Consider the following 25,767-nt stretch of genomic DNA (forward strand, 5'->3'; position numbering starts at 1 on the left):
AATGTGTTCGTACATATGTCCCTTAGAGTGTAGTGGTGCAGAGTAGATTAGCGTGGCTCAATTTCAGAGTGGATTGGTGTAGAGTGCAGTGGCCTAGGGTGGAGTGATGCAGAGTAGAGTGGCACACAGCACAGAGACACAGAGTGCAATAGAGTGGCATAGAGCAGAGTAGTGCAGAGTAGAGTGGTGTAGAACATAGTGCAGTAGCACAGAGTGCAGTGGTGCAGAGAAGAGTGTCACAGAGTACAGTGGTGCAGAGTAGAGTGGTGTAGAGAGCAGTGGCACAGAGTACAGTGGTGCAGAGTAGAATAGAGCAGTGTAGAGTGTAGTGATGTAGAGTGCAATGGTACAGCGTGGCATAAAATACAGTGGCTTAGAGTCCAGTGACATAGAGTAGAGTGTTGTATAGAAGTGTAACTTGGGGTAGAGTGCCATAGTGCACAGTAGCTGGTGTAGAGTGCAGTGGCACATAATCTATTGATTTTGAGTAAAGTGGTGTAGAGAGCATTCGGATTAAGTGCAGTGGTTTAGAGCAGGGTGGTGTAGTGTGCAGTGGGGTAGAGTAGAGTGGTCCAGAGTAGGGTGACGTAGATTGGGGCACTGTACATTGCAGTGGCATTGAGTAGATTGTCCTAGAGTAGAGTAAAGTTGCATGGAGTGAAGTGGTGCAGAATAGAGCTGCATGGAGTGAAGCAGTGGCATAGTGAATGCTGTAGAGTAGAGTGGCATACAGTGCAGTGGTATAGTGTATATTGTTCCGAAGAACAGAGTAAAATGGCATAGAGCGAAGTTGTGCAGGGTAGAGTACAGTGTAAAGCTCACAATGTTCATGGAAGAATCATTTGCATACAAATATTTCAGCGGTATTAAATACTATTAATTCGTAATTAATCATAAATCAAATTCCATAAATGAATAAATCTTCAAACAGCGTGTAATTTGTTTCTAAAAAAAGAAGAATTTTTAAATATACTCTAATAATATATTCAGCAATATGGCAAAGCAACAAAGAGAATTTTTAGTATTTTTATACAAACGCACTGGTGACCCTTCTAGTCCCCAATCCATTTACATCCAAGGGACAGAAGGAGAGCACCAACCCTCCTGACTCACCTACCACAAAGGTTTGAGTCCTATATGCAGTCTTTCAAACAATCAGAGGTCACTCCTAATGGACTCCAGCAGCGCATATGATAAATTGCACCATGGAGACTATAAGGTCGATGTTTCAGTCTACTAAGGCTCAAACCGTTGATGAGACCATCCTTAGGACAATGTGTCAAAGTGGATTAAATCACAATAATTGTTGCTTAGAAAAGCACTGCTTAATCCTTTTCATCTGGCACGTCCAGTGCTAATCAGTTACTTCCTTATAAAGAAAGGACGATGTAATTTCACCATAGATACGTAAACTCCTGCCGGGCTCCAATCAATCATAAATATTTATGAGCTATGAACACTGTGTGCTTTACTGTTTAGATTACCCAGTTCTAAGGGGAATATTGGGTTACTTTGGTTATTTGTAGGCTATAGTACAGTGACATTGAGTCGTGGCGTGCAATGTGTGTTGCAGAGGAGGGTGGCATAGAGTGGCGTAGAATGGAGTGGTGCAGAGTACAATGTACTGGAGTAGTGTACAGTACAGTGATGAAGAGTATAGTGGTGAAGAGTGCAGTGGTGCATAGTGGAGTGGAGTAGAGTGCACTAGCATACATTAGAGTGATGCAGAGTAGAATTTAGAGACATGGAGTGTTTTGGCATAAGGAGCAGTGCGATGGAGTGCAGTTGTGCAGAGTAGATTAATATGGTGTAGAGTGGATTGGCATAGAGTATAGAGACATACAGTGCAGTGACGTAGAATGTAGTGGTGTAGAGTGCATTGACATAGAGTGTAGTAGAGTGGTGCAGAGTAGAGTGCAGAAGGCATAGAGTCTAGTGGCACAGAGTAGAGTGGTGGAGATTGCAGTGTTGAAAAGTAGAGAGCAGTGCTATATAGTGCATTGGTGTAGAATGCAGTGGTGTAGAGTGCTCCACATCGAAGTAACACAGAAAGCAGTGGTGTAGAGTACAGTGGTGCAGAGTAGAATAGAGTGGCATGGAGTTCATTGATATGTACTTACCTTAATCTCTCTGTTTCTTGTAAATTGTATTCTTTCTTCTGCTGTTCAAATGAGATGATGCCCTCTATATCAAAAAGTCTTCATACTCTATGACATCGCGACTTGTGCCAGCATCTGAAATGGTCACCTTAAGTTGCTGGGTAGAAGTTGAAATTTGACATAACAGGGGCAGGTGGGGAGGGAAATATTGCAAGGCATTTCTTTGTAGCTACCTGGTCTCATGCAGCCATTGTTGCCCTGATGACTCATGACAAAGAAAAGTCCCTGTGCACTGTCTTTCCTCTGTAACCAGGAATTTTCCATATCTGTATCCTTGCACTTGTATGCTCAATAATACAGCAAAATTTCGCTGAAAGCTCCCTTCCCCATTCTGTTTTGTAGCGGAGCTGTGAAGCTTGATAACATGGTACAAGGCCCGGAGTCCCTCAGCCACCTTCTCTCCGCTGTTTGCATTTGTACCTAGGTTGTATCAGTGTCTAATGCCCAGTCCATGCAAACTTGTCTGTCTCTCTCTACAGGTCTTTCAGCATGAGGGTCCAGGGGAATAGTTTGGAATGTAAAGAGAGTTTTAAGCAGTATTTTTTGTGCCTGCTATTCTGCCCAGCCAGGAGAGGATATATTGTTGCAAACATTAAGAGCTTCTCAGACATTATTTAGCAGGGCTTTGTAATTGATGACTGCCACTTCAGTCCACCTAGATAATGATGCTTTGCGTTGTCCAGGCAAGTGGATTTTTTTCTTTCAACAATGCTTGTAAAGTGGGAGGGGATCATAAGATTTAAGTTTCAGTAGCTTTGCAAATTTAGCGCAAAAGCCGCCTCTGGTCTGAAATATCCTAACTCAGAAGAGAAACCCCAGGGTTGGACAATGCCACTATTACCTCTTCTGCATAAAGACACAGGACTATTATATTGCTCTGTTTTGATCACTGTGATCTCTTGGTTAACTCTGACTTGTTTAGCTATCAGCTTCATAAACGGAGGAAAGAGTAGGGGGTAAGAAACCACCACCTCTTTGACTTTCACCCAAGAACTACATAGTCAATGAAAGTCCATGTCAAAATCTCTCACAAGACCCAAAGTGTTTGAGTGTCTGTCCCAGGTAGGGCCAATTAACTCCATCAAATATTTTTCAGCATCAGTATGAAGTAGTAGGGCATATGTCCATATTATAGGGACATTATCAGTTAGACATAGAACCTTGCGTGCATTATTGCTTCTATAAAGCCCACCTGCTGGGGGTATTGGGTCGAGTCTAGCTGCTACGATACTGGTAAAGAGATTTATTTGCATCTGCATTAATTAATGAGAAGGGCATGTACGACCTCCGTTGCACCGAGTACTTGCCTTCCTTAGGTGTGACCATAATGTGTGTCTCTATCATAGTATCAGTGATTGGGATATTCTCTGCAAAAAAAGTGAATCAAGCAACCACTGAGACAAAAGCCTCACAGAATGCTTTGTAGAACTGAGAGGTGCAGCTGACTGGGTCTGGTGCTTTGACAGGCTTCAGTCTCATTATAGGGAACACAACTTCTATGAATATGGGTTCATCCAGCATCTCTGCTTCTTGCTGAGTACGTTTCATAATGTTAGCCCCCAATAAGTATTCCTCCGTGTCTGAATCTGCCCTGTGCTCTGCTGCATATGTTATAACACCTCACACAATTCCCTGAACCCTTCATCTATCCACTTATCTGCTGTCTCTCTCTGTCCCTTGCTCTCTCTCTCCACTTTTAAATTTAATAGCTTTACTTTTTTGTGATTCTGGCGCATAGACAGCATCCAACTAATTTTCCTGTCTAGTTTTCCCCTCTGTAGTATTTTTGTCTGATGCGTAAAATTACATGCTCTGATCTATCCATATCCAAACTTGTTGTAAATAGGCACAACATGGGAATGACTTCAATTCTTTTATCTACGGTTTCTAATTCCCTCAGTTCTCTATTTCCTGCCTCTTTTCTTTCCCCTTGCTATTTTTTTCAGCAAGATGGTGATCAGTTCCCCCCTTTACTACTGAATTTGATGTGTTCCACAGAACACCCGTGTAACCTCCCCACTACTATAATTCTTTAGGAATTGGGAGATATAATCCTTTATAGATTTTTAATGTGTTTCATTGCTTATAATGCAAATAGGTATAATATGTTGCCGGGTGATTCCTATCCCTCCTTACATCTTGTAATCATACCTTTTTTAGCCAATTCTTGGCTTTCACTGAGACATTTTTGGCAGTACCTCTGTTCAGGTCTGCAATTGCGTGTCACAAGAACTACTCCTGACCCTCATCGGGATCATGTACTTTAGCCACTGTGAAGTTACAGGGGCCATCTTTCACCCAGACTGTTTTTGCTCGCCTCCTTACCTCCATGAGTCTCTTCTTCATTTCTCCCTTAAATCGATTTGATAACAAAGTAGCTGTGTCTTTAATTTTATTGTGGCCCTATGACAGGTATTGATCTGGGAATCATTTGGATTTTAATCCATGCCAACCTTTCAGCACCAAATGAGTTTCCTGCAGTAAGCGTATATCATACTTAACCTAGTGAAATATGGACAGTACCGCCAGTAAAACCCCAGATATTAAAGCTAACTATTTTGAGTTTGAATTTTCTGATATCTTGTAAGCTGTTTCCAAGCACTCTCCTATACAGCTCAGAGTCCAGTGTTGGTATTCCATCCCGAGTCTGTTACCTCCTACTGCTCTGTGCTCATTCAGACGTGACCATACCAGTGCATTGTGCATGTGTAGTGCATGAAAGTATTGAGACTTCCAAAAGAATTGAAATGGAATATTTCTCTAAGAAAGTTGAATTAGGCATTGACCTCATCCTTGAATGCAGTACCACAAGTATTCAAAGAGTGCTACTCTAGTTACATGCTATGTGCCAAGTATAAGATAACATAGATGCAGGTACATTTTAGTTTATCTTCTAAAAAGTGTATGGAATTGCTATATATACCCCTCGCTAAACGTAATACTGCTTACAAAAGTCTTACTTTGTAACCAGTGGAGAAGGTGGCTACTGAATGCATCTCATACAGTGCTTGAACGATGCAAAAAACTGCATAGAGATATATCGGCGTATAGCATAACGGTAATAACTAGGTAATCGTTACAAAAATCCCTATGCAGCTAACATGTTTTAACATGTGGATAAGAATAAAACATCACTTATTATTTGTTAGTCTCACATCTTAGAGGGCAGACCCACTCACTATGTATTAGTTTCACCCTTTGGTGAAAACTCTCACTCAATGTGAGTTGAAATGAGGCCCCTTTCAGATATGTGAACACAGTTTGACATATTAGGTGTGAACTCAAACCTTGTAGGACAGTTTTATTTACTGTGTAAGAGATATACTTTAGAGAAGGCGAAAGTTCGGAATGGAAACCAGGAAGATAGAAGGAAATTGAGGAAAACAAGAGAGGAAGAATATGACAGAAGATAGGAAAAGGAAGTAGAAAATGACAGAGAAAGCAGTGATGGAAAAGAAAAAAGAGAAATTGGAATGTCGGATTGAGAGGGTCTAATGTAAGGGAAAGTGCATGAGGAGATGAGAAAAAGAGAGACTTAATCATGACAGTAAGGGAGAAGTACTTCGGCGTGGGGAAGAGAGAGAGCAACATTAAAAGAGGCTGATGAATAAATATATGCAACAAGAGATTGTGAAACAGGGCAGACCTGAGGCTAGATACAGGGGCTCTGGCTCGGACTAGACTTAGAATGCATTTCCATTCTTTGCAGAGCCACGCCCGGTCAGACCCTACCCCACTTAAAGCTCTGATCGCATGCATGAAAATGTAACAGCCAGTCTGTGGCTCCGTTCCAAAACATCTTCATCACTTTCCAGCAATGAGGCATCATCACATGGGGATGGATGACTTCCTAATAAATACTTCTTGACAGAGACGTTTTTATATCATGCTCCAATTAAATAATGAGAAAGCAGAAGCATAAGGAAACAAGTTATTTGAGGTTGCGTGCATTAGAATGTCTTAATTGGGCATTAATTACAAATTTTGTCTTGGTCTTTATTAGCATGGAGCAAAGTTGGACTTTGCACGCATGACTGAGAGCCAAGCCCAGTGATGGAAAAAACACTTTTTTAACGATCTTTGCAAAAACTATTTTTTAGGGCTTCATTAGCTAAGACATTTTGATTTTAGTGAAATTAGATATACAGTAATCTTACTCATAGGGGCTTTAGGCCAGCCCTCTTTATCCATTGATCTTTTCATTCAAAGTTTCTTCTGCCCACTACATCATTGATGCCCTGAGGATACAGTTCAAGGCAAAAAAAAACACGAGCATGCTATGTCCTACAGAATGGGGCAATGGTCCGGACCACTTCAGCCATTGGCTAACTTCACTATGAGTGAAGGCATTCTGCCTTTCACAATGAGCACAACGTCACACTACGCATATCCTTCAACACACAGCACTATCTTTGAGTGTGTTACAATATAAACAATTATTTTTGGTTTAGCCAATACGCTTCTGTTTTCATGAATGCCCGCAGTTCTTCCACCAATAAAATTTTACTGAAAAAATTTCCTCACCTATTGCCTTGCCAATTCTTGCTGAACTTTATGTAGCTGGGTTCTTCTAGCCTACTTGCAGCAACAGTTGGTTACACTAACAGCACAAATTAGAAGTCATTTATGTTGCGCACCTAAGATAAATCTTGGTGCACAACGGTTATAAACTGCACTCACAAATTCCTAAAAGATTGGTGCAAATGTTAAGTGCACACTACATTTGTGAATGCAGACACATCTGTCAATGTCTATTTTCTACTTTTGCAGATGTATAGAAGGGGACGGATTTGTGATTATATTTGTTTGGACCTGCATGTACAATTTTTTGGAACAGTCACAAACGTACAGTTTTTTGGTCATTTACCAGTTTGGAGGTTGGTCCTAACACCTAAAGTTCACATATTTATTCATGACGAAATAAGACGTGCTTCGAGAGTTGACAGTCAGATAGGAACACTTGTAAAATTAATCGTAGTGTAGGGAACATAGTTTCTCTGTGAAATCTGTTTTTATGTAAATGTGCAATATCAAATTTGTTTGAAATTTCAATTTCTGGCTATTTCCCTGAGGTAAAAAGTGTGCGTGAGTGAATTTTACATCCGTGAGTCCTCTTGAAGGTGTTGAAGTTTTGAAATATTTTTGAAAAATCTGTAAAATAGTAACATACTATTTATCTTGTGATTTCATACCACAAAATACTGTAAATAACAGATGTTACCATTACCCACTTAAGGTACTCATTTTACTAACCTCAGAAAGACAGAAAGCTGAGTCTGCTTTGCTGGGTTTGGAGCTTATGACCTTCAGATCACCCCACTTGTCAGTGGAGAATGTTGAGCTCACTGATCCATATGCCCCACTTTTTGACAGATGTACTTGATTCTCTCCAAATTAGTAGTCCCATATGTGAACTATATGCAGATTACATAGCTCTCAACTCACTGTTGCTTGGAGGGAGTCACCCTACATGGACTCCATTTTCATCCTTCAGATAAGTAGAATGCTTCCCATAGTCATGAATAGGGTCACCAGTCATGCATGCTTTCTTGAGCCCCCATTGACTTCAGTGGGCTTCACCTTCCAAAGCTACTCTGGCCCTCATTACGATCTCGAAGAGCTCCAGCTACCCCCCCTGCCGGCCGTATAAAGTATTCACCGCTGGGCCGGCGGGCAGAAACACTGTTTCCGCCCGCCAGCCCAGCGGGGAAAAGGGCCGTAACATTGAATGCGGCTCCAAATGGAGCTGCTGCCAATGTTGGTGTGTGGCGGGTGCAGCAGCACCCGTCGCGCAGATCACTGCCCATTAATCAAGCAGTGACCTGCGCGATGGGGCACTGCACGAGGCCCCTGCACTGCCATGCCAAGTGCATGAGCAGAGTAGGAGACCCCAGGGGGATTCCGGAGCACCCCTTCCGCCAGCCTTTTCGCTAGCGGGGGAACCCGCCAGGGAAAGGCTGGTGGAAAAAGAGATCATTATCCGAGGGGCAGTGCTGCTTGCAACGCTGCCCTGTTGGAAAATGATTCCCTCCACTGTCAGGCTGCCTGTCGGCGGCAGCCTAGCGGTGGAGGAGGGCCACCATAGGCGGCCCTCGCTGTCTACATTATATGGTGCTTCAGACCACCGTGCCGGTGGCAGTCTTTGCCCCCGCCACCAGCATGGCGGTCTGAACCACCTGGGGCCGTAATGACCCCCTTAGTCTCTACTCCCTGAATAAACCAATCATTTTCTAATCACATCCACTTTCAACTCCGAGGGATGACGAACCTGGAAAATGGGAGTTTATATAAGTGTAAGGGAAGAGTAGCAAATTGGAAAAAAGAAGTTAAAGCAAAGAATCTCAGAGGTTCTAGATGGGAGATGCCGGGAGGGCTATGGAATAGGCAAACATTAAGCAATATAAGCAGAAAGTATTGAAGGACTAAAATAGACATTTCACATAGGGCTGAGCAAGGATGGCTGGGAAGGAAAGAGGGAGGGTTTGCAGGAATCAGTGACAGAGGCTCAATCAGGTGGGTTAAAGAGAAGTATGGACAAGATGCAGAACCTTTGACCATATAGTGCTTGGTTTGTGGAGGTGCTTCCAGATGCCCAGTACCAGCATTCATTTTTGGGAACTAAGACATATTTATTTTTAGTCTGACTTTTACCTAAAGAATGTCAGAGAAAGGCAGAAAAGGACATTCAGCTACCCCAGCAATCAGCAGAACTGTTGGAAATCTTCTAAGAAAAACGTTTGTCCCCTGCAGTTTTATTTTTAACAAATTAAGCCTGACAGCACAATCACATTCTGTCAGATATCAATCATGTACAAGGTTTTGACTATAACTGATGTTTTGGGGAGAGAAATCTGCACTCCGCCTAGCTAGAAAAATCGGTTGTAGGAGGACATGATATGCTGTAAACCATTTCACTTCAGGGAAAATACATTATTACGAGTAGGAGGTCAAAACTGACACTAGTATTTGCCAGACGAGCATACAGAAAACATACTTATTGAAACAATTTAGTACCAAGTTTGTGATGAAAGAGGCAGTCAAATGTATGTTTTCTGTTAAACAGTGTCTGTTATTGGTGTGTAAACTCGAGAAAATATTTCCGCCATATCATTTACATTGACCAATATTGTCTGTTTGATTCTTTATAGAGAACTGACGACCTATAATAATATCATTTCCAGTACATCTTCTATCATTACATCATCATCGTAAGTATATTATAACACCTCTTTCGTCCACTAATATATTTACCTGCGATGTAGTGGTTAGGTCAATGCAGCAAACGCAATATTATTGTTATGTGATATAGCACATGCAATATATTTGACATACTGTACAGACCTGGGTATCAAGTAATTGCTATCCAATCATGGCGTCTGGTTGTGTGATGTACTGTACTCCCTTAGGAGGTTGCTCACTCAGTTGGAATTCAGAAGTATATGTATGTTTTGTAACTTCTAAAGCACAGCTTGGTGTCAAAGGATATGGAGACTGAATACTGCAGTTCAGATACCTCTGGATGGCCTTTAATTAGGATGTACAGAAACCCTGAATTTAGGCCTATATCAGTAGCTTAGCTGTAGGTTAAGTGACACTTACAAAGTATTCTACTTTGAAATTCAGAATGGAAAACAAAGGTGCGGGTTGATAGAATTGTGAATCTCTTTGGAGTAATTAAACAATGAATTAGGATATTACCTACAAGTGCTCCATGATATTCTATAAGGGTTTGTGTCTCTAAATTGGCTAAGGTTTTGGGAAATTGTGCTGAGGGTCATTAATCATTTTTCCAAGTGTGGGCATAATATAAAAAGTGTTCTTCTGTACCAGTTGCAGAACACCGGTTATTTTACTACCTTTACAGAATACACAGCTACAAGCCCTTGACATCCTGCTCTTTCCTCAGAATAATTGGGCAGGACCATCAGAAGGGTTTGCAATAGAAATCACACTTGAAATGTTTTGAATAATCTGAATACAAAATCTGTTTAGTCTTAATTCCGCTTCATGCCTCTTTAATCCTTGACTCTATGCCCCCTACCCCTATTTAAACCCTTGCAGGTTCTTCTTCATGCTTTCTTTCTCCCTTTGGCACCAGTCCCCATCTGTCTCTTCCTCTGTTTTTGCCACTTTCTGCCTTTCTTCCCCATGTTCTTAGTCAAAGTCTGATGATAGAAAATTAGTTGAGTCCCCAAAACTGCCAGTGTCCATCACCTGCAACCACCAGCTCAAATTAGCACTGGCAGCTCCACAAGTGATCTTGGGAATAAGAACTTAAACTCAGACTGGGCCTCTCACCTACTACATATCATGAAGTCTTTCTGTTAAGTCATAGGCCAAGCAGTGCTTAATTTGTAAAGGAAGGGCTGCCGTGCCCAAAGCTCCACTCAGAAGCCCACAGCCAGTGCAAATAAATATTGGTGAACCAAATTCTAAGGACTTTATTCCACCTAATGCCTCTTTAATCCACTACGACGCCAATGATCACAACACCGCATCCCTACTAGTGAAACTTCCACCATTGGACTCAAACAACTAGTAGCCTCTCCAACCCACTCATCAGGACACACACTCGACCCCATCTTCACAGCTAGCAACAACATCTCTGTCAACCACACCTCTGAACTACAATTAACCGACCACCACTGCTCCTTCAACATACTCACCGTTAACCACCACACCCACCGCTACCTACGCAGAAGCTGGAACAAGGTCAAGGTCATCCACTCCAAAGCCCCCTCATGCCCCTGATCTCACCACATCTTCAACAGAGCCAGCGCCTCCATAGCAGCCGAACTCTGCTGCACCATCAACTGCTCCATTGAGACCACCATCTTCCCTGTAGATTGGAAGCACACAGAAATCCACCCGTACTGAAGAAACCCTCTGCCAGTCCGATAGACCTCAATAACTACAGTCCCATCTCTCTGCTCCCCTTCCCAGCCAAAGTCATCAACAAGGTCATCAATGCCCAACTCTCCAAGCACATTGAAACTAAAACATCCTGGACCTCTCCCAATCTGGCTTCAGGAGCAACCACAGTACAAGACCACCCTCTTCGCCGACTCAGATGACATCCGAACCCTCCTTGACAAAGGCAAAATGGCAGCCCTTATCCTCCTAGACCTTTCAGCCACCTTTGACACTGTCTCCCACCACACTCTCTGCTCAAGGCTCCACGACGCTGGCCTCTGCGACAGAGCCCTACAATGGAATCTCTCCTTCCTCACTGGCAGAACACAGAAAGTCAGACTACCACCTTTCCACTCAGACCCCACAGAGATCAGCTGCGGAGTGCCTCAAGGCTGCTCCCTGAGCGCTACCCTCTTGAACATCTACATGGTCCCGCTTGCAGCCATCGTCAGAAGTGATGGACTCAACATCGTTTCCTACACAACAACAACCAGCTGATTCTCTACCTCACTGACGATCCATCAGCCACAAAGAGCAACTTCCACAACAGGATGGATGTAGTCGCAGCTTGGATGAAGGAAAGCTGCCACAAGCTCAACTCAGACAAGACCAAAGTCCTCATCCTGGGCTCCACCCCCTCTGCCTGGGATGAATCTTGGTGGCCCGCAGAGCTCAGAAGTGCCCACACACCAATGGACCACTCACAGAACCTCTGCATCATCCTGGACTCCTTGGTCTCTATGAACTGCCAAATCAACGCTGTCTCATCCTCCTGCTTCCACATACTCCACCTACTTCATAAGGACTTCAAGTGGATCCCCACCGAATCCAGAAAGATGGACAGCCATGCTCTGGTGACCAGCAGACTCAATTACGAGAATGTTCTCTATGCGAGCACCACACAAAAAATCCAAAAGAAACTGCAAAACATACAGAGTGTCTCAGCCAGACTCATCCTGAGCATCCCCCAATGGAACCACATCACCAGACACCTGAAAGACCTCCACTGGCTCCCTATCGACAAAACAGTCACCTCCAAACTCCTCAAGCAGCCCACAAAGCTCTCTACACTGCAGGACCCGCATACCTCAACAACTGCCTCACCTTCTACACACCTACCAGACATCTCGGCTCTTCCCAACTGGCCCTAGCCACCATCCCACGGATCTGCAAGACCTCAGCTGGAGGAAGATCCTTCACTTACCTCACTGTGAAGATCTGAAACTCCCTTCCACTGCATCTCAAGCAATCACCATATCTGCCTCAATTCAGGAAGGACCTCAAGACCTGGCTCTTCGACTGAACCACATATGCTGCTGCACCCCCCAAGCTGTGCCTTGAGACCCTTACAGGTGAGTAGTCACACTATATAAGAAATCAGATTGATTTATTGATTACCAGACACTCCCCGTCCCTTTATCTAACCCTTGGAGGTTCCTGCTTTCTCCTTTGTGATGGTTATTCTGTCTTTCTCTTCCTCCTTCTTTCCCATTTGTGTGCTTGTCCCTCTCTTGCACTTGGGAAATGTCCGATGCGGAACAGTGACAAAACGCAAAATGATGAAGCTTCCCTGCAGAATGTGATGAGGGGCCCCTGAGTCTGCATTTCACAAATATTCACTTGGTCTGGGGCTCAATAGGGACCCCTACAAGGGTTGGGGATCCCCCTATGTCTCAGGGTCTGCATGAGCCTGTGTTATACCCCTGATGAGGGAAATTAAGTGCCGATGGCCCCCACTGGCCACCACAAGCTCAAATTAAGCACTGGACCTACGCCTTTTACTATATTTAATCACAGTCTCTTTTGAAAAGCTGCCTTTCACAGAGATGTGAATGTTAGGGTGGGTTTTACAATATTTCTTGAGTGATAAATGAGGTAATCCTGGCTTGTAAAGGATGCCAAAATGTCAACTGGTTGGTAAGAAAAGTGCATTCCAGCTGGGCTCTACAAAGCCCAGGACAGCTGGCTCGTGTTCAGCGGGATCCATCGCTTAGCCGATGCGCACACGCAATCATTCTTTGTAATGGCACAGAGAAGGAATATTTGTCAGCAGCTTCTTGATGAATGTAAGTCATAAAAATAACAAGAAGCCAGGCGGCTACTTACACTTCTCACACCTGTCTATGTAGGAAAGCCTTTAATACAGCACACGCCCAGATGCTATTTAAGGCCTGCGCGGTGAAACTTCATCCAAGAAGGGAAAGACTTTTGAGGGAAACTTTCATATTTGATACCTTCCTTTAATCACAACATTATCTGCAAACCAGCCATAGACAGTAGAACCCTCACGTACACAGTTCTATTGTTATATCTGCCTTGAATTTCAACAGTTTGATGGTCAGAGGCATCGGTTTTAAGTATCACAATCTCAGCTGTTTGTTAGGCCATTTGTTTACAACAGTCAAAGCAATATTATCACATAAAAATACAAAGAAACCTTAAACATTTTCAGTTTAACTTCCTGAACGATTACAGAATTTGAGTGTTAATTAATATATTAAGCTTTTCCACCCACGAGCAGCAGTGGAAAACTTTGAAAGCAAAAACATTCATCTGAAAACTTATGGCTGTTTCTTTGCTTCTTAGTTTTGAGAGAAATCGACAGATGACACTCCGTCCTTCTTCCTAATAACAAATGCACTGCCATACCATCCTAAAAGCAGTGGACAAATGCAACATTTTCAAGAAGGTACAGAGGTAAGACAGGGACGGACTGGGACAGAAAATAGGCCAGGGCACCAAAAAATTTAGCCCCACATTAGTGAATAAGAAAGCTGAAAAAGGTGGGCCATATCGGCAAACTGGGACAGTTTTGAACTTGCAAAGCCACACTGTATAAGTGTCTTGCAATGTATGGAAAACTGCACGATTTTGAGCTTCCTGTAGCAAGATTGTTTAAAAACAGGCCCCTCAGACCATCATACAGGCCCGCAAACACCCCAAAAACATATCACACACACTGAACTGTTAGACCAGCCCATTCGGCACTCCCTAATGGGAATATAGGCCGGTCAGTCCCTGGGTAACGAGCAAGATTGTGTCCTACAACATATGACAGAAGCTATCTTTGAATACCCGATCCTACCTCGGTCACGCAGCCCTACCGGATCAACGCATGCTTTGACGTTTGTACTATTATCTTACAGAGAAAAATGCCTTTATTCTTTTGACAAAAATACCACCTGGCCTAATTTCCCTCATCACTTTTAAGTGAGTTCCAGGAGTCTCGACAGTCATTTTCTTTTCACTCGCAACATGTGGGCATCCATATGTTTTAGTACCCCACTCACATGGTTCTCGTTTTTTTGTATCAGTTTAGATTCTCAAGCAAAAATAAAAGATCACCTTCAAAGTTAATCTGAAGAACACCAGACGGTATTTCAATCGCCCTGAAAAACATGTCTTTCTCTCAGTCTTTCCAGGTGCAGTTTACATTCACCCAAACCTCCATTCTTGGGGGTTCAGCTGATGGCTTTGGTGGATAACGTTCCCTTTGCAAGGTCAAGCTGTGAGTGTTTTTAAGCCTGTAATCATTATCACATTTACTGTATGAAGAACAATATTTTTCGGCACTTTATAGAGAAGTTGTGCATATTGTTAGTGATATGTTGACAGTCCTTGGTGAGTTGCGGCCGCCCGTCAAAGGAGTCCTGCTGCATCAGTAGTTGTTGATGGTATGTGACCACCATCAAGTCTTTCAGATGTTTTTGTCTTCTAGCTTCTTCCCATGTTGACAGCATCTTCAACCATGTAGATCCCTGTTTTCCTGCAAAAAATCGGTCTTTGAATCAATAAACAGCATGGTCTGCCTGATGCACTATCATGTGAGTCCACATTTCAATGTTATGCCAACATGCAAAACCAGATGAGAAACTATACTCAACACAAGCATGAAATCAGAACGAGGTGGTATATATGGTCTCATATGCCCTACTAAAATGCATGTCTATTTCATGCTTTTTTCAAACCGTATCCTACTCCGTGTGCTAATTTAGCATTGCTTTTACACAACTTTAGTTCTCTTCTTTCTATTCTCTCCAGACATACATTTATTTGCTGTGTCTGCCACAAGTTAAGCCCAAAGGGCCGATGGGAAGGAAGCATTCCCGGCTCCCTAAACTCCGGCGATGGGAAGGAATACTTATATCTGACACAGTGTTAATTCCCTTCGTGTAAAGAATTCCTACATCATAGTAGCATTTTTGTTTCCTATCCTGCAAATCGTAATTTTTTTTCATTCTTCGTTTTCTTTCTCACAGATTTTGTGAATCAAGCTCAACATCGATGTGATAGTGCATCTCAAATTAATCCCTTTATAACCTTTATCCACGTGGAAACATTGACACTGGAACTGGGTGGAAAAATTCCATACAATATCTAATCATTTGGGTGTATTACTATTAATCCCTCTGTAGATTCACTCAATCAACAACTGTCTTTCTTCACTGCTATTTCAGACTATTACGCTTTTTGCAGTCTTTCGATACAACATGGACCCATTAATGTACTCTGAGGTACTTGGGTCCTTATCTCTTTTTTATACTTTTTTTCAAGTATGTACTTGTTCCAGGCCTCTCTCACAAGGAAGCAAGGCAGGGAAGGCAGCTAACGCTCCTTTTTTCTGAATGGTAAGAGTGATGGAAATATTCTTATGCCTGCCAAACTTTAAGGCAAGTGGAACCATTAAAACCCAAGCTGGATAGACCTCTTGCAACTGATACCAGCTATATTTGCACCATATCTGCCTTCCACTTTACTGGGGCCTGGCTTCCAAGGGGGTGTTTGGGATATTACACCCCCCAAATAAATGTATTCTGTAGTAAATAGTTGGGTACAGGTGGTTTAGGTAGGTTATGGTGAAGAGTTTGTCGGGTTTCAGTTGGGACATTGACACACATGCAGACAAACACACACACACTTGTCTCTGTGTTAAAGGTCTTCAAAATTGGTTATTTAACAAAATATTGTGCTATGTGTACATCTCCCAAACCGCACTCCTCTACCTTCCTACTGCACCTTAAGGGATCCACCTGGCCTGCTTGTCGTACAATGCATTTATTTTTGGAAAATCTGAAGCTCACACCCATCAATGTTACTGACCAAGCAATGCCTCTTAATTTATATGGTGGCATATTTATACTGTTGCGGCAGTAGGACATATGTTTCTGGAAATCTGGAACTGCGATTGATGGGACAATCATCTTTGAACCATATAATAATGCATAAGCTAGGATGATATATTTATCTAAGCACTCAGTTAATATAATTCTCTAACTACTAGGGTGATTAATATGTACTCTGTTGTATTTTTATCTTGTCACTGCATTCTAGATGATAAAACCTGACATTTTGACTGGTGTCATATTCATAATTCAGTATATTACCCACATCTATGCTGCCACTGTGTTTGATCTCATATTTATCTTCCTAATGTATTATATGGCACATTTATTCTGTAATATTATGGTAAATATTTTTATGTAAGTACAGAAGATAGCACTACATTAATAGGCAATGATTGTGCCACTGTTCCAAAGCCATCAGCAGAGCCCTAGGTGCTCTCCAACAAAATGACAATTCTAACCTATAATTTCTATGCAAATTATTGAAAGTGATTTTACAAAGTAATTCCAGGATTATACAGATGATATCCAGCTATTTCAGGATTTAAGGTCAAGTTTCAGACATGTGAGAAGCTCAAAGTCGATGTTAACAAACAATCGTAAAGATCTTCAATTTGCCCGAAACAAGGACCACCATGTGACTTTGGTTTTTCTTGATCTGTGCTACGGGTGGGCAGAACGCACAGCATTTCACTCTTTGGAATCCTGCAGAGTTACATGAAAACTCCGCAAGATTCTGCAAAAGTTCCACGAACGGGTGAGAATCAGCACGTCAACCTGTTTGCACTGATTTTTAGCGCTGGGAGTTCGCTTTGCTTCCACTCAAGTAGATGTTCTACCAGAGAGACAGCTTTTTCCAGGCCAAAGGTTGCAACCCTCACTGTTTGAGGTGAAAAATCTCACCAGGTGCCCCTCTAGCACCTGAAAATCTCGCTAGGGGACACCAATTCTCTCTCACCAACTTACTGTTGGTGATGTGGATGCAAGAAAAACTCTGTCTTGTGGCAGTTGGCAGAATTTGCCCAGAAATCTGCATTACAAGCATAACACAGAGGGCCTCATTCTGAGGCCGGCGGGCGGCGGGAGCCGCCCGCCTGGCGGGAACCGCCATATGGCCGCTCCGCGGTCGAAAGACCGCGGAGGCCATTCTGGCTTTCCCGCTGGGCTGGCGGGCGACCGCCAGAAGGCCGCCCGCCAGCCCAGCGGGAAACCCCTTCCCACGAGGAAGCCGGCTCCGAATGGAGCCGGTGGAGTGGGAAGGTGCGACGGGTGCAGTTGCACCCGTCGCGAATTTCAGTGTCTGCTAAGCAGACACTGAAATTCTTTGTGGGGCCCTCTTACGGGGGCCCCTGCAGTGCCCATGCCATTGGCATGGGCACTGCAGGGGCCCCCAGGGGCCCCACGACACCCCATACCGCCATCCTGTTCCTGGAGGGCGAACCGCCAGGAACAGGATGGCGGTATGGGGTGTCGGAATCCCCATGGCGGCGCAGCAAGCTGCGCCGCCATGGAGGATTCCTGAGGGCAGCGGAAAACCGGCGGGAGACCGCCGATTTTCCCTTTCTGACCGCAGCCAAACCGCCACGGTCAGAATGCCCTTGAGAGCACCGCCAGCCTGTTGGCGGTGCTCTCATGGTCGTTGACCCTGGCGGTCAATGACCGCCAGGGTCAGAATGACCCCCAGAGTGTCCAAAACTCTTCCAACTCCACCGGTGGAGCGAGATTTATCACCCACTCCTAATCTGTGCATCATCTATGACAGAGTGGACTACCAGGTTCTATTACCTGACCTGCAGTAGAGGTCTAGTTTGTCAGCCATAGCACTGGACTGTGAAACAGACCGTTCTCATCATACTAGAGTCAGTGCTAGCTCAAAACAAATGCATCTGGAATACAGCGCTAAATGTACATAGGTAATTGTTTGCGATTAGCAGATAGTGAATTTTTGTGATTTGCTATTTGGTAATCACAGAAACCAATGTACACATGTGTCTTTGACACATTTTGCAATTCCTAGTGGGTCAGAAATAGACCTACTGCATGAATAATCATGAGATAGGTTTTTGTTTGAGACACATTGGGAATCGCAAAAATCACAGGGATGGTGGCCTACTGGGGTCAGCAGACCACTTTGTCTGTGATTTCTTTTAAATAAGGCAATCTTATTTTTTTTTAAAAAGCCAGTTTTTCCTAAAGGAAAACGCGATGTGTTTAAAGACACATTAAAGTTTTCCTTTCATTTGTTAAGAGTAGGCAGCGGTCCCTGGGATCACTGCCTGCTCTTAAAATGTTTTAACAAGCATTCACAAAGGTGAACGGGTTCCTTGGGGATCCCTTCCCATTTGCAAATTGTTACCACCACCTTGGTGGTAAATTGTGAATGTTTTGTGACTACATTTCTATTGCAAAACATTCATACATACCACTGTGATTAGTTATTAGGGAGGGATGCCCTAAACACACCCTTTCCTAATACTGAATCGCAAATCCAAATTGCGATTTGGTAACAAGTTATCAAATCGCAATTTGTCCATTGTACACTTAAAAATGCCCTTCTGCATTCGCTAAAGGCCTGAGTTTGCAAACTGGGTCGTTTGTGAATGTAAAAAGGCTTTGTACATCTGCCCCACAGTTGTGTTGGATATCCCAGAGACATTGTTAGAAATTGGGTCTTTGGTTGGCAGTCAGCTTACCCCCTGTCCCAACAAGAACCCTCATTCTAGTCAGGGCAAAGGAGAAAAACACCTGGTTAACCCCCACTCATCCCCTTGGTAGGATTGCACAAGCAGGAAGGCTTATCCAAGAAGCAATGTGCAAAGTATTTGTATGAATGCACACAGTAATACAGTGAAAACACTACAAAACTGACACCACACCAGTTTAGAAAAATAGGTAATATTTACCTAAATCAAACTAGACCAAAATGACAAAAATCCAAAATACACAAGTCAAGTTATGAATTTTCAAAAGAATAAGAGTCTTACTCCATTGAAAGCAATGGAAACGTTGATTTTACATAAAGTACCTGGTTTGCGTAAAAAGTAAACCCGCAAGGGCAAGCGTGCATCAGAAAAGTCAGCGATGCGCTGATTCCTTACTCGCAAGTGAGGTCGTGCACCGTTTCTTCTCCGGTCAGGTAGGCGATGCGTTATTTTTCTCCTTCACAAGAGAGCGATGTGTCGATTTCCGGACAGGGCACCTTGGATCCACGCAGGTTCACAATGACTTTGACGCCCATGGACAATGCTTGGGAAATCGGGTCACACAGTGTTCGAAAACTGAGCTACGAAGGGTTGGCGTCGTTATCAGGACAGCCGCAAGCGGGTGTTGTATCGTTTCTCCAGCCGTGAGGCATCGATCTCCCAGCCCCTATGCAGTTGGTGCATCGAAAATTTACCCCCACGGCGTTCTGTTCATGGATTTCAGTCCTTGTTCTGCCAACTTCACCTTTCAAGGCCACAGGGACTGGATAGGGCACCACGTGGCAGGACAGGAGTCGCAGCAGGGAGTCAAGGTGCTGGAGGAGGAAGTCTTTGATGGCCCTGAGACTTCAAAACAGGAGACAAGCTCAGTTCAAGCCCTTGGAGATTCTTCTCAAGGAGGAATGCACAACAAAGATCAGTCTTTGTCCCCTTTCACAGGCACAAGCAGCAACTGCAGGATAGCCCAACAAAGCACAGTCACAGGCAGGGGCAGCACTTCTCCTCATCTCTTCAGCTCTTCTCCTTGGCAGAGTTTACTCTTGGTTCCAGAAGTGAATTTGAAGAAATTTAAAGCCTGGGGTTTTGGGTCCACTACTTATACCTCTTTCTGTCTTTTAAGCGGGCAAACTTCAAAGAAAAGTCTCTGTTTTTACAGGATCCTGCCTTGCCCAGGCCAGACCCCAGATACACACCAGAGGGTTGGAGACTGCAGTGTGTGAGGGCAGGCACAGCCCATTCAGGTGTAAGCGACCACTCCTCTCTCCACTCTAGCTCAGATGGCTCATCAGGATATGCAGGCTACACCCCAGCTACCTTTGTGTCACTTTCTAGAGGAGATTCACCAACAGCCCAACTGTCAGTCTGACTCAGACAGGGAATCCACAAAAGGCAGAGTCACAAATTGGTTAAAGCAAGAACATATCTAATTTCTAAAAGTGGTGTTTTCAAACTAACAATCTAAAAGCCAACTTCACTGAAAAATGTACTTTTAAATTGTGAGTTCAGAGACACCAAACTCCATATTTCTATCTGCTGTCATAGGGAATCTGCACTTTAAGAATATTTAAAGGTAGCCCCCATGATAACCTATGAGAGAGTTAGGCCTTGCAACAGTGAAAAACGAATTTGGCAGTATTTCACTGTTAGGACATGTAAAACACATCAGTACATGTCCCACCTTTAACGTACACAGCACCCTGCCCCTGCGGCTACCTAGGGCTTACCTTAACTGCACACACAGACACTGTAGTGGCAGGTCCGAGCCATTTTTACAGGGCTACTAATGTGGGTGGCAGAACCAGTGCTGCAGGCCCACTAGTAGCATTTGATTTACAGGCTCTGGGCACCTCTAGGGCACTTTACTAGTGACTTACTAGTACATCAAATATGCCGATCATGGAAAAGTCAATTACACACATACTTTACACAGGAGCACTTGCACTTTAGCTCTGGTCAGCAGTGGTAAAGTGCACAGAGTACCAAAAACAGCAAAAACAGAGTCCAGCACACAGTCAAAACATGGGAAGCAGAGGCAAAAAAGACAGGGGAGACCACGCCAAGGATGCCAGGTCTAACAGACACATACAAACTCCACCCTCATTCATCATGCATATGCTATTTCTTACCGAGATTATCAGTCTCCATCACCTTCAATTCCAGATGTAAATCAATGAATTTTAGCTACTTCTAATGGCTGTAAAGAGGCTTTCGTAATCAAAGCAGCATTACTAAGTGCCATGAGAATATGGATGAGTGGAAAATCGTTTGCTGAATGGAGAAAAAATAGAGTTACTCATCTTATGAAATGACCTCCATACAATTCTACCATTTACAAGACCATCTCGCTTGTACCAAACCATATCTCCAACACAAAAACTAAAAAACTTAGGGTTAATATAAAGAACTGAGATGCCCTTCAATTCTCAGATTAATTATGTGGTCAAAAATACAGCCTAACTTTCTAAGGTAACGAAATCCCAACCATGTTATAGAACTGACAGGAGCCCAACTCATGTCAAAATTATACTAGTAAAAAATCCCTATGCTGAGCAACCTTGTTCATATATCCAAAGACTTCAAAGAATGCCGAATTAGGTTAGTAGAATTTGTCTGAATCATTTAAAAACTAAGCATGACACATGTGCTCTGAAATCACTCCAACTGCTCCGTATAGAACAGATGATCCAATTAAGATATTGCACATATTTCAGAAAGTAATCTGGAAAAGACACCAATTCTACCTATAACTATCCCCTACTATCATTCATGACTGCCACCCAGCTCTGCCAAAACAAGCACAAGAAAATGAAACTTGCATTAAAATCTTGTAATTCTGTGGGATCTCATATCTATAACAAACTGAAACATGCTTGAAGATCTTAATCAACTTAATTCAAATTTAGAGCATACCTGAAAACAACAGTTTTCAAGGATGTCTGGATGCTAGGGCCAGGTCCTAGCAGACAGGATGCCATAAAAGAAATCCCGCATCCTTCATACAAGGATGAAGAGTCTCTCCAAGGACTAATGATTTCCACCTTAGCCATTATGGCTATCCATGAGGATCACTGTATTGGAGGTGGTCCTATTAGAACCCAACTGCTTCTCCGAAACTCTCTAAAGTGTCTCTCAAGCCTCAGTTGTATTATGACATGATCTCAGCCCAAAATAAAAAAAACTGCCAAATTACACCCACAAAACCACCCCTCACACTGACCTATGATACTGGCCCATCTGGCACTGCCAACTTTCCATGTAGGTCAGTCTGACACTAAAGGAGACCATCAGTCTTTGTTAAAGCACTAAGAAAAGCAGAACATTTTCAGCTATAAAAAAATGTTATGATATGGAAAGTCTATAAATGTTATCACATTCTGATAAGGAAGCCGTGGACAAATAATATTATTTAATCAGGAAGATGATCTCTGTTGGGGTTGACCCTTTCTGCAGGGTCATCCCCAAACTTTTTGCCTTTACCCTCCTGTTTTCTGAACCCATGTCAGCTTTTAGGACTCCCAATTTTCATATTTAATTTACTTATAAGTCCCTAGTAAAGTGGTATAACCTATAAACAGATATGATACAAAAACAACAGTGGCTATGCTGATGGTTTGCACCTCCTATGTATGCATGTAAGGGTATTGTTCATTTAATACGATTAGTCCTGCCAAGGGTGCCAAACCGGTAACGCACCCAACCACTTCAGGTGCAATTGTGTTGGTTGAAACAACCAGCATCAATCAAGAACCAGAGGCTGTAATTGAAAGCTAATATTGTGGTTTGTAGCACTGAATGTGCCGCTTAATTAGGTAGCCCTTTAAACATTTCCTAGGTCTGCCATTGCAGCCTGTGTGTGCAGTTGTAGAATGTCATTGTTACCTGGCAAAATAATGCTTTTACCAGGTCCAAATCTTCCTTTTTAGTACATATGTCAACCCTAGTATAGGCCCTGAACAGCCCAGAGGACAGGGTGCAGTGTATGTAAAACGTTGGACATGTACTTTTAAGTTTTACATATTTTGTAAGTGAAAAACTCTGAAATTCATTTTTCACTATTACAGGGCCTACCTCTCACATAGGATAACGTTGGGGGTACCTAATTACATCTAATATGTGATGACCTTCAATTGGGGGCAGATAGACAGATTGAGTTTGGTATTTAAAGAAATTTACTTAAAAGCCCTCTTTAATGGCAAAGTCAGATTTTTAGTCATAATTCTGAACATATCACTTATAGAAAGTTAAGCAATACACAAATGATGGATGTCCATCATCTGTTCTTTTTGCATTTGTCGCCCCAAGTGGGAAGGGTATGCCCAGACGTGGGTTCCGTGCTCACTATGCCACCAGATTCAAAGTAGCCTGGCTGAAGAGGGGTGATACCCCGAAACCGGTCCTAGGATGCTTGTTTCTGGTCCAGGGAGGACCTGGCCTGGCAATTCGGGCTGGTCTGTTCCCATGGGGAACAGGGTCAAGAATGATTTGCATATGGCTGGGTCCAAACTGGAATGGCATGGTGAGCAAGAAAACTGATGGATTAAACCCAGATCTGTGAATGGGGTGAATGATTGATTTGTTCTGCATTCCGTCCATCAACTGTTCTTTTTGCATTTGTCGCCCCAAGTGGGAAGGGTATGCCCAGACGTGGGTTCCGTGCTCACTATTCCACCAGATTCAAGCTAGCTTGGCTGAAGAGGGGTGACACCCCGAAACTGGTCCTAGGATGCTTGTTTCTGGTCCAGGGAAGACCTGGCCTGGCAGTTCGGGCTGGACTGTTCTCATGGGGAACAGGGTCACGACTGATTTGCATATGGCTGGGTCCAACTGGAATGGCATGGGGAGCAAAAAAAATGACGGATTAAACCCAGATCTGTGACTGGGGGTGAATGTTTGATTTGTTCTGCATTCCATCCATCAACTGTTCTTTTTGCACTTTTAGATGGTTGGCATTTTCTAGTCCTAATTATCTGGTGTCCAGTGCCTGTTTATGGGTCACATCACTAAGTACAGCTGGCAGTTGGTGTATGTGTATAGCACCCAGACAGTGAGACAAGGGGAAGGTTGGGCCACTCAGACTTAACAAGGGTGAGGAGTTGTAATCTATCACACACTCACATCACAAAAAGCCCTGCCTGAACACACTCACAAAGAGTTTGCCACTAGTCTTTTGTGTCCCCAAACAAGATGGGACCAGGGCAGGAATGGAGGAATTCTTTCAAGGACCTCTGGAGAGTGAGAACCTCTACAAGGTTCTCCTACTTCAAAGTGGAATCAGGTATATATTTGGACCTCAGACCCCAAACTCTTCAGAACACATCTAGACCTGTGAAAGACTCAGAAGAAGGTCTGCTGTGCTGCTTTTCTTCAAGAAGGATTGCCACTCTGCTGCCCTGCTGTCTGCAATTATGCCCTCCAGCTTGAGTGAGCAGGACTTGGCCAGCATTTTTAACCCAGGACCACCAGAGTGACTCTACCGACTATTTGGCTGGCCTCCTGATCATATGCCTAAGGGACAGAACAGGCTTCTTCCATCTTCATCTCAGGACCTGGACTCTGCCAGCTGTGAGTCCTGCCCTCCAAGGTGGTGTCCCCCAGTCCTGGACCATTGGAAGTGGGCCTGAAGATGTTGTGAGAGCCCAACTGTATTACCAACGTATTGCCTCCTTGAAACTCTACAACACATCACCTCACCAAACTCCAGACGGGGCCGGTACATGACACGTCCCTGGTGCAGGAATTTGTATTGGAGTCCACAGCCTTTCAAGAACCTTCGAGATGTGATGCATGCTCTTCGAGGGCTTTCATATAGTAAGCCCCTCTTCAACAGCAACAGCACTGACAATGCAGGACTCTGCATCGCAAGTCCTGCAGCTTCTTCGGAACCAGCTGGTGTGCAACACATATCAAAGCAGGATTTTGCATCTCGAGCCCCACATCAACGATATCTTTGATGATGACGCAGGACCTCATATCGCGGCTCCTAGGAATCACTGTTGCGAGAGTCATCCTTGATGCTGGACTCCGCAACGCTCCACAAACAGGAGCTTTTTGGCATTATTTACAATTACATCTGTAAAATGCATATCCCCAGTTCTTCTGATTAGATTTTTGTCATTTTGGTCTTCAATTATTTATTAAATTATGCTCATTGTTTCTAAATTGCTGTGGGATTGTTCTTGTGTTGTGTTTCACTTTATTACTGTTTGAAGTGCTGCATAAATACTTTACACACTTCCTCTAAGTTAAACATTACTGCTTTTGTGCCAAGCTGCCAGAGGTGTTAAGCACAGGTTAGTTTGGGATTTGTTTGTGATTTCACCCTGCCAAGAATTGTGGTTACTTCCTGAGAAGGGTTTCACCCCCCTCAGCCACTAAACCATTTTCTAATAATCTGTAAACCATGAAGCCTCCTTAGAAACACTTGACAATCTATATTACCGATTGTCTCCCATTAGAAGATGGATCAAATACTTAAGCACACAAATATCTTTACTAGAAGTGCACAGTAAAATGCCTTGTTGACCTTCAAGCAAACAGAACATTTTAAACCTTAAATAATCACAGTGGCATTTAGAATAGTAATAAAGCATGCTTTCATAGTGGTATGAGAATCTTAATATGCACTTGATTACTGGAATTTTATGAAAATCGGCCAGAAAAATATTACCTTAAACATGAACAGGTGAATTTCTCTCCTGTAGGACTTTAATCAAGGCATACAATTAACAGCGAATGTATCTAACGGAATTATAAATGTATCTAATGAAATTATGGCTAGGGTGCATTGGTTGCTCAAGTTCTGCGTTAATGGTGAACTTCGTTACCTGGCATGAAAGCTATTAAAAATGTTACACAATGTTTTACTTTTTT

At 43.2% G+C, this 25,767-nt stretch overlaps 1 protein-coding gene across 1 annotated transcript in view; it reads right to left on the reverse strand.

Moving 5' to 3' along the window:
* Positions 1-13,293: 13,293 nt before the first annotated feature.
* Positions 13,294-25,767, reverse strand: part of SAMD5 (sterile alpha motif domain containing 5) — a 217,788-nt gene continuing 205,314 nt past the window's right edge. Inside the window, exon 2 of the mRNA XM_069235191.1 lies at positions 13,294-14,838. Coding sequence (XP_069091292.1) covers positions 14,815-14,838 — 24 coding nt within the window. The 3' untranslated portion in view covers positions 13,294-14,814. The remainder of the gene's footprint in view (positions 14,839-25,767) is intronic.

The sequence above is a fragment of the Pleurodeles waltl genome, chromosome 5, assembly GCF_031143425.1.
Source record: "Pleurodeles waltl isolate 20211129_DDA chromosome 5, aPleWal1.hap1.20221129, whole genome shotgun sequence".
Taxonomy (NCBI): domain Eukaryota; kingdom Metazoa; phylum Chordata; class Amphibia; order Caudata; family Salamandridae; genus Pleurodeles; species Pleurodeles waltl.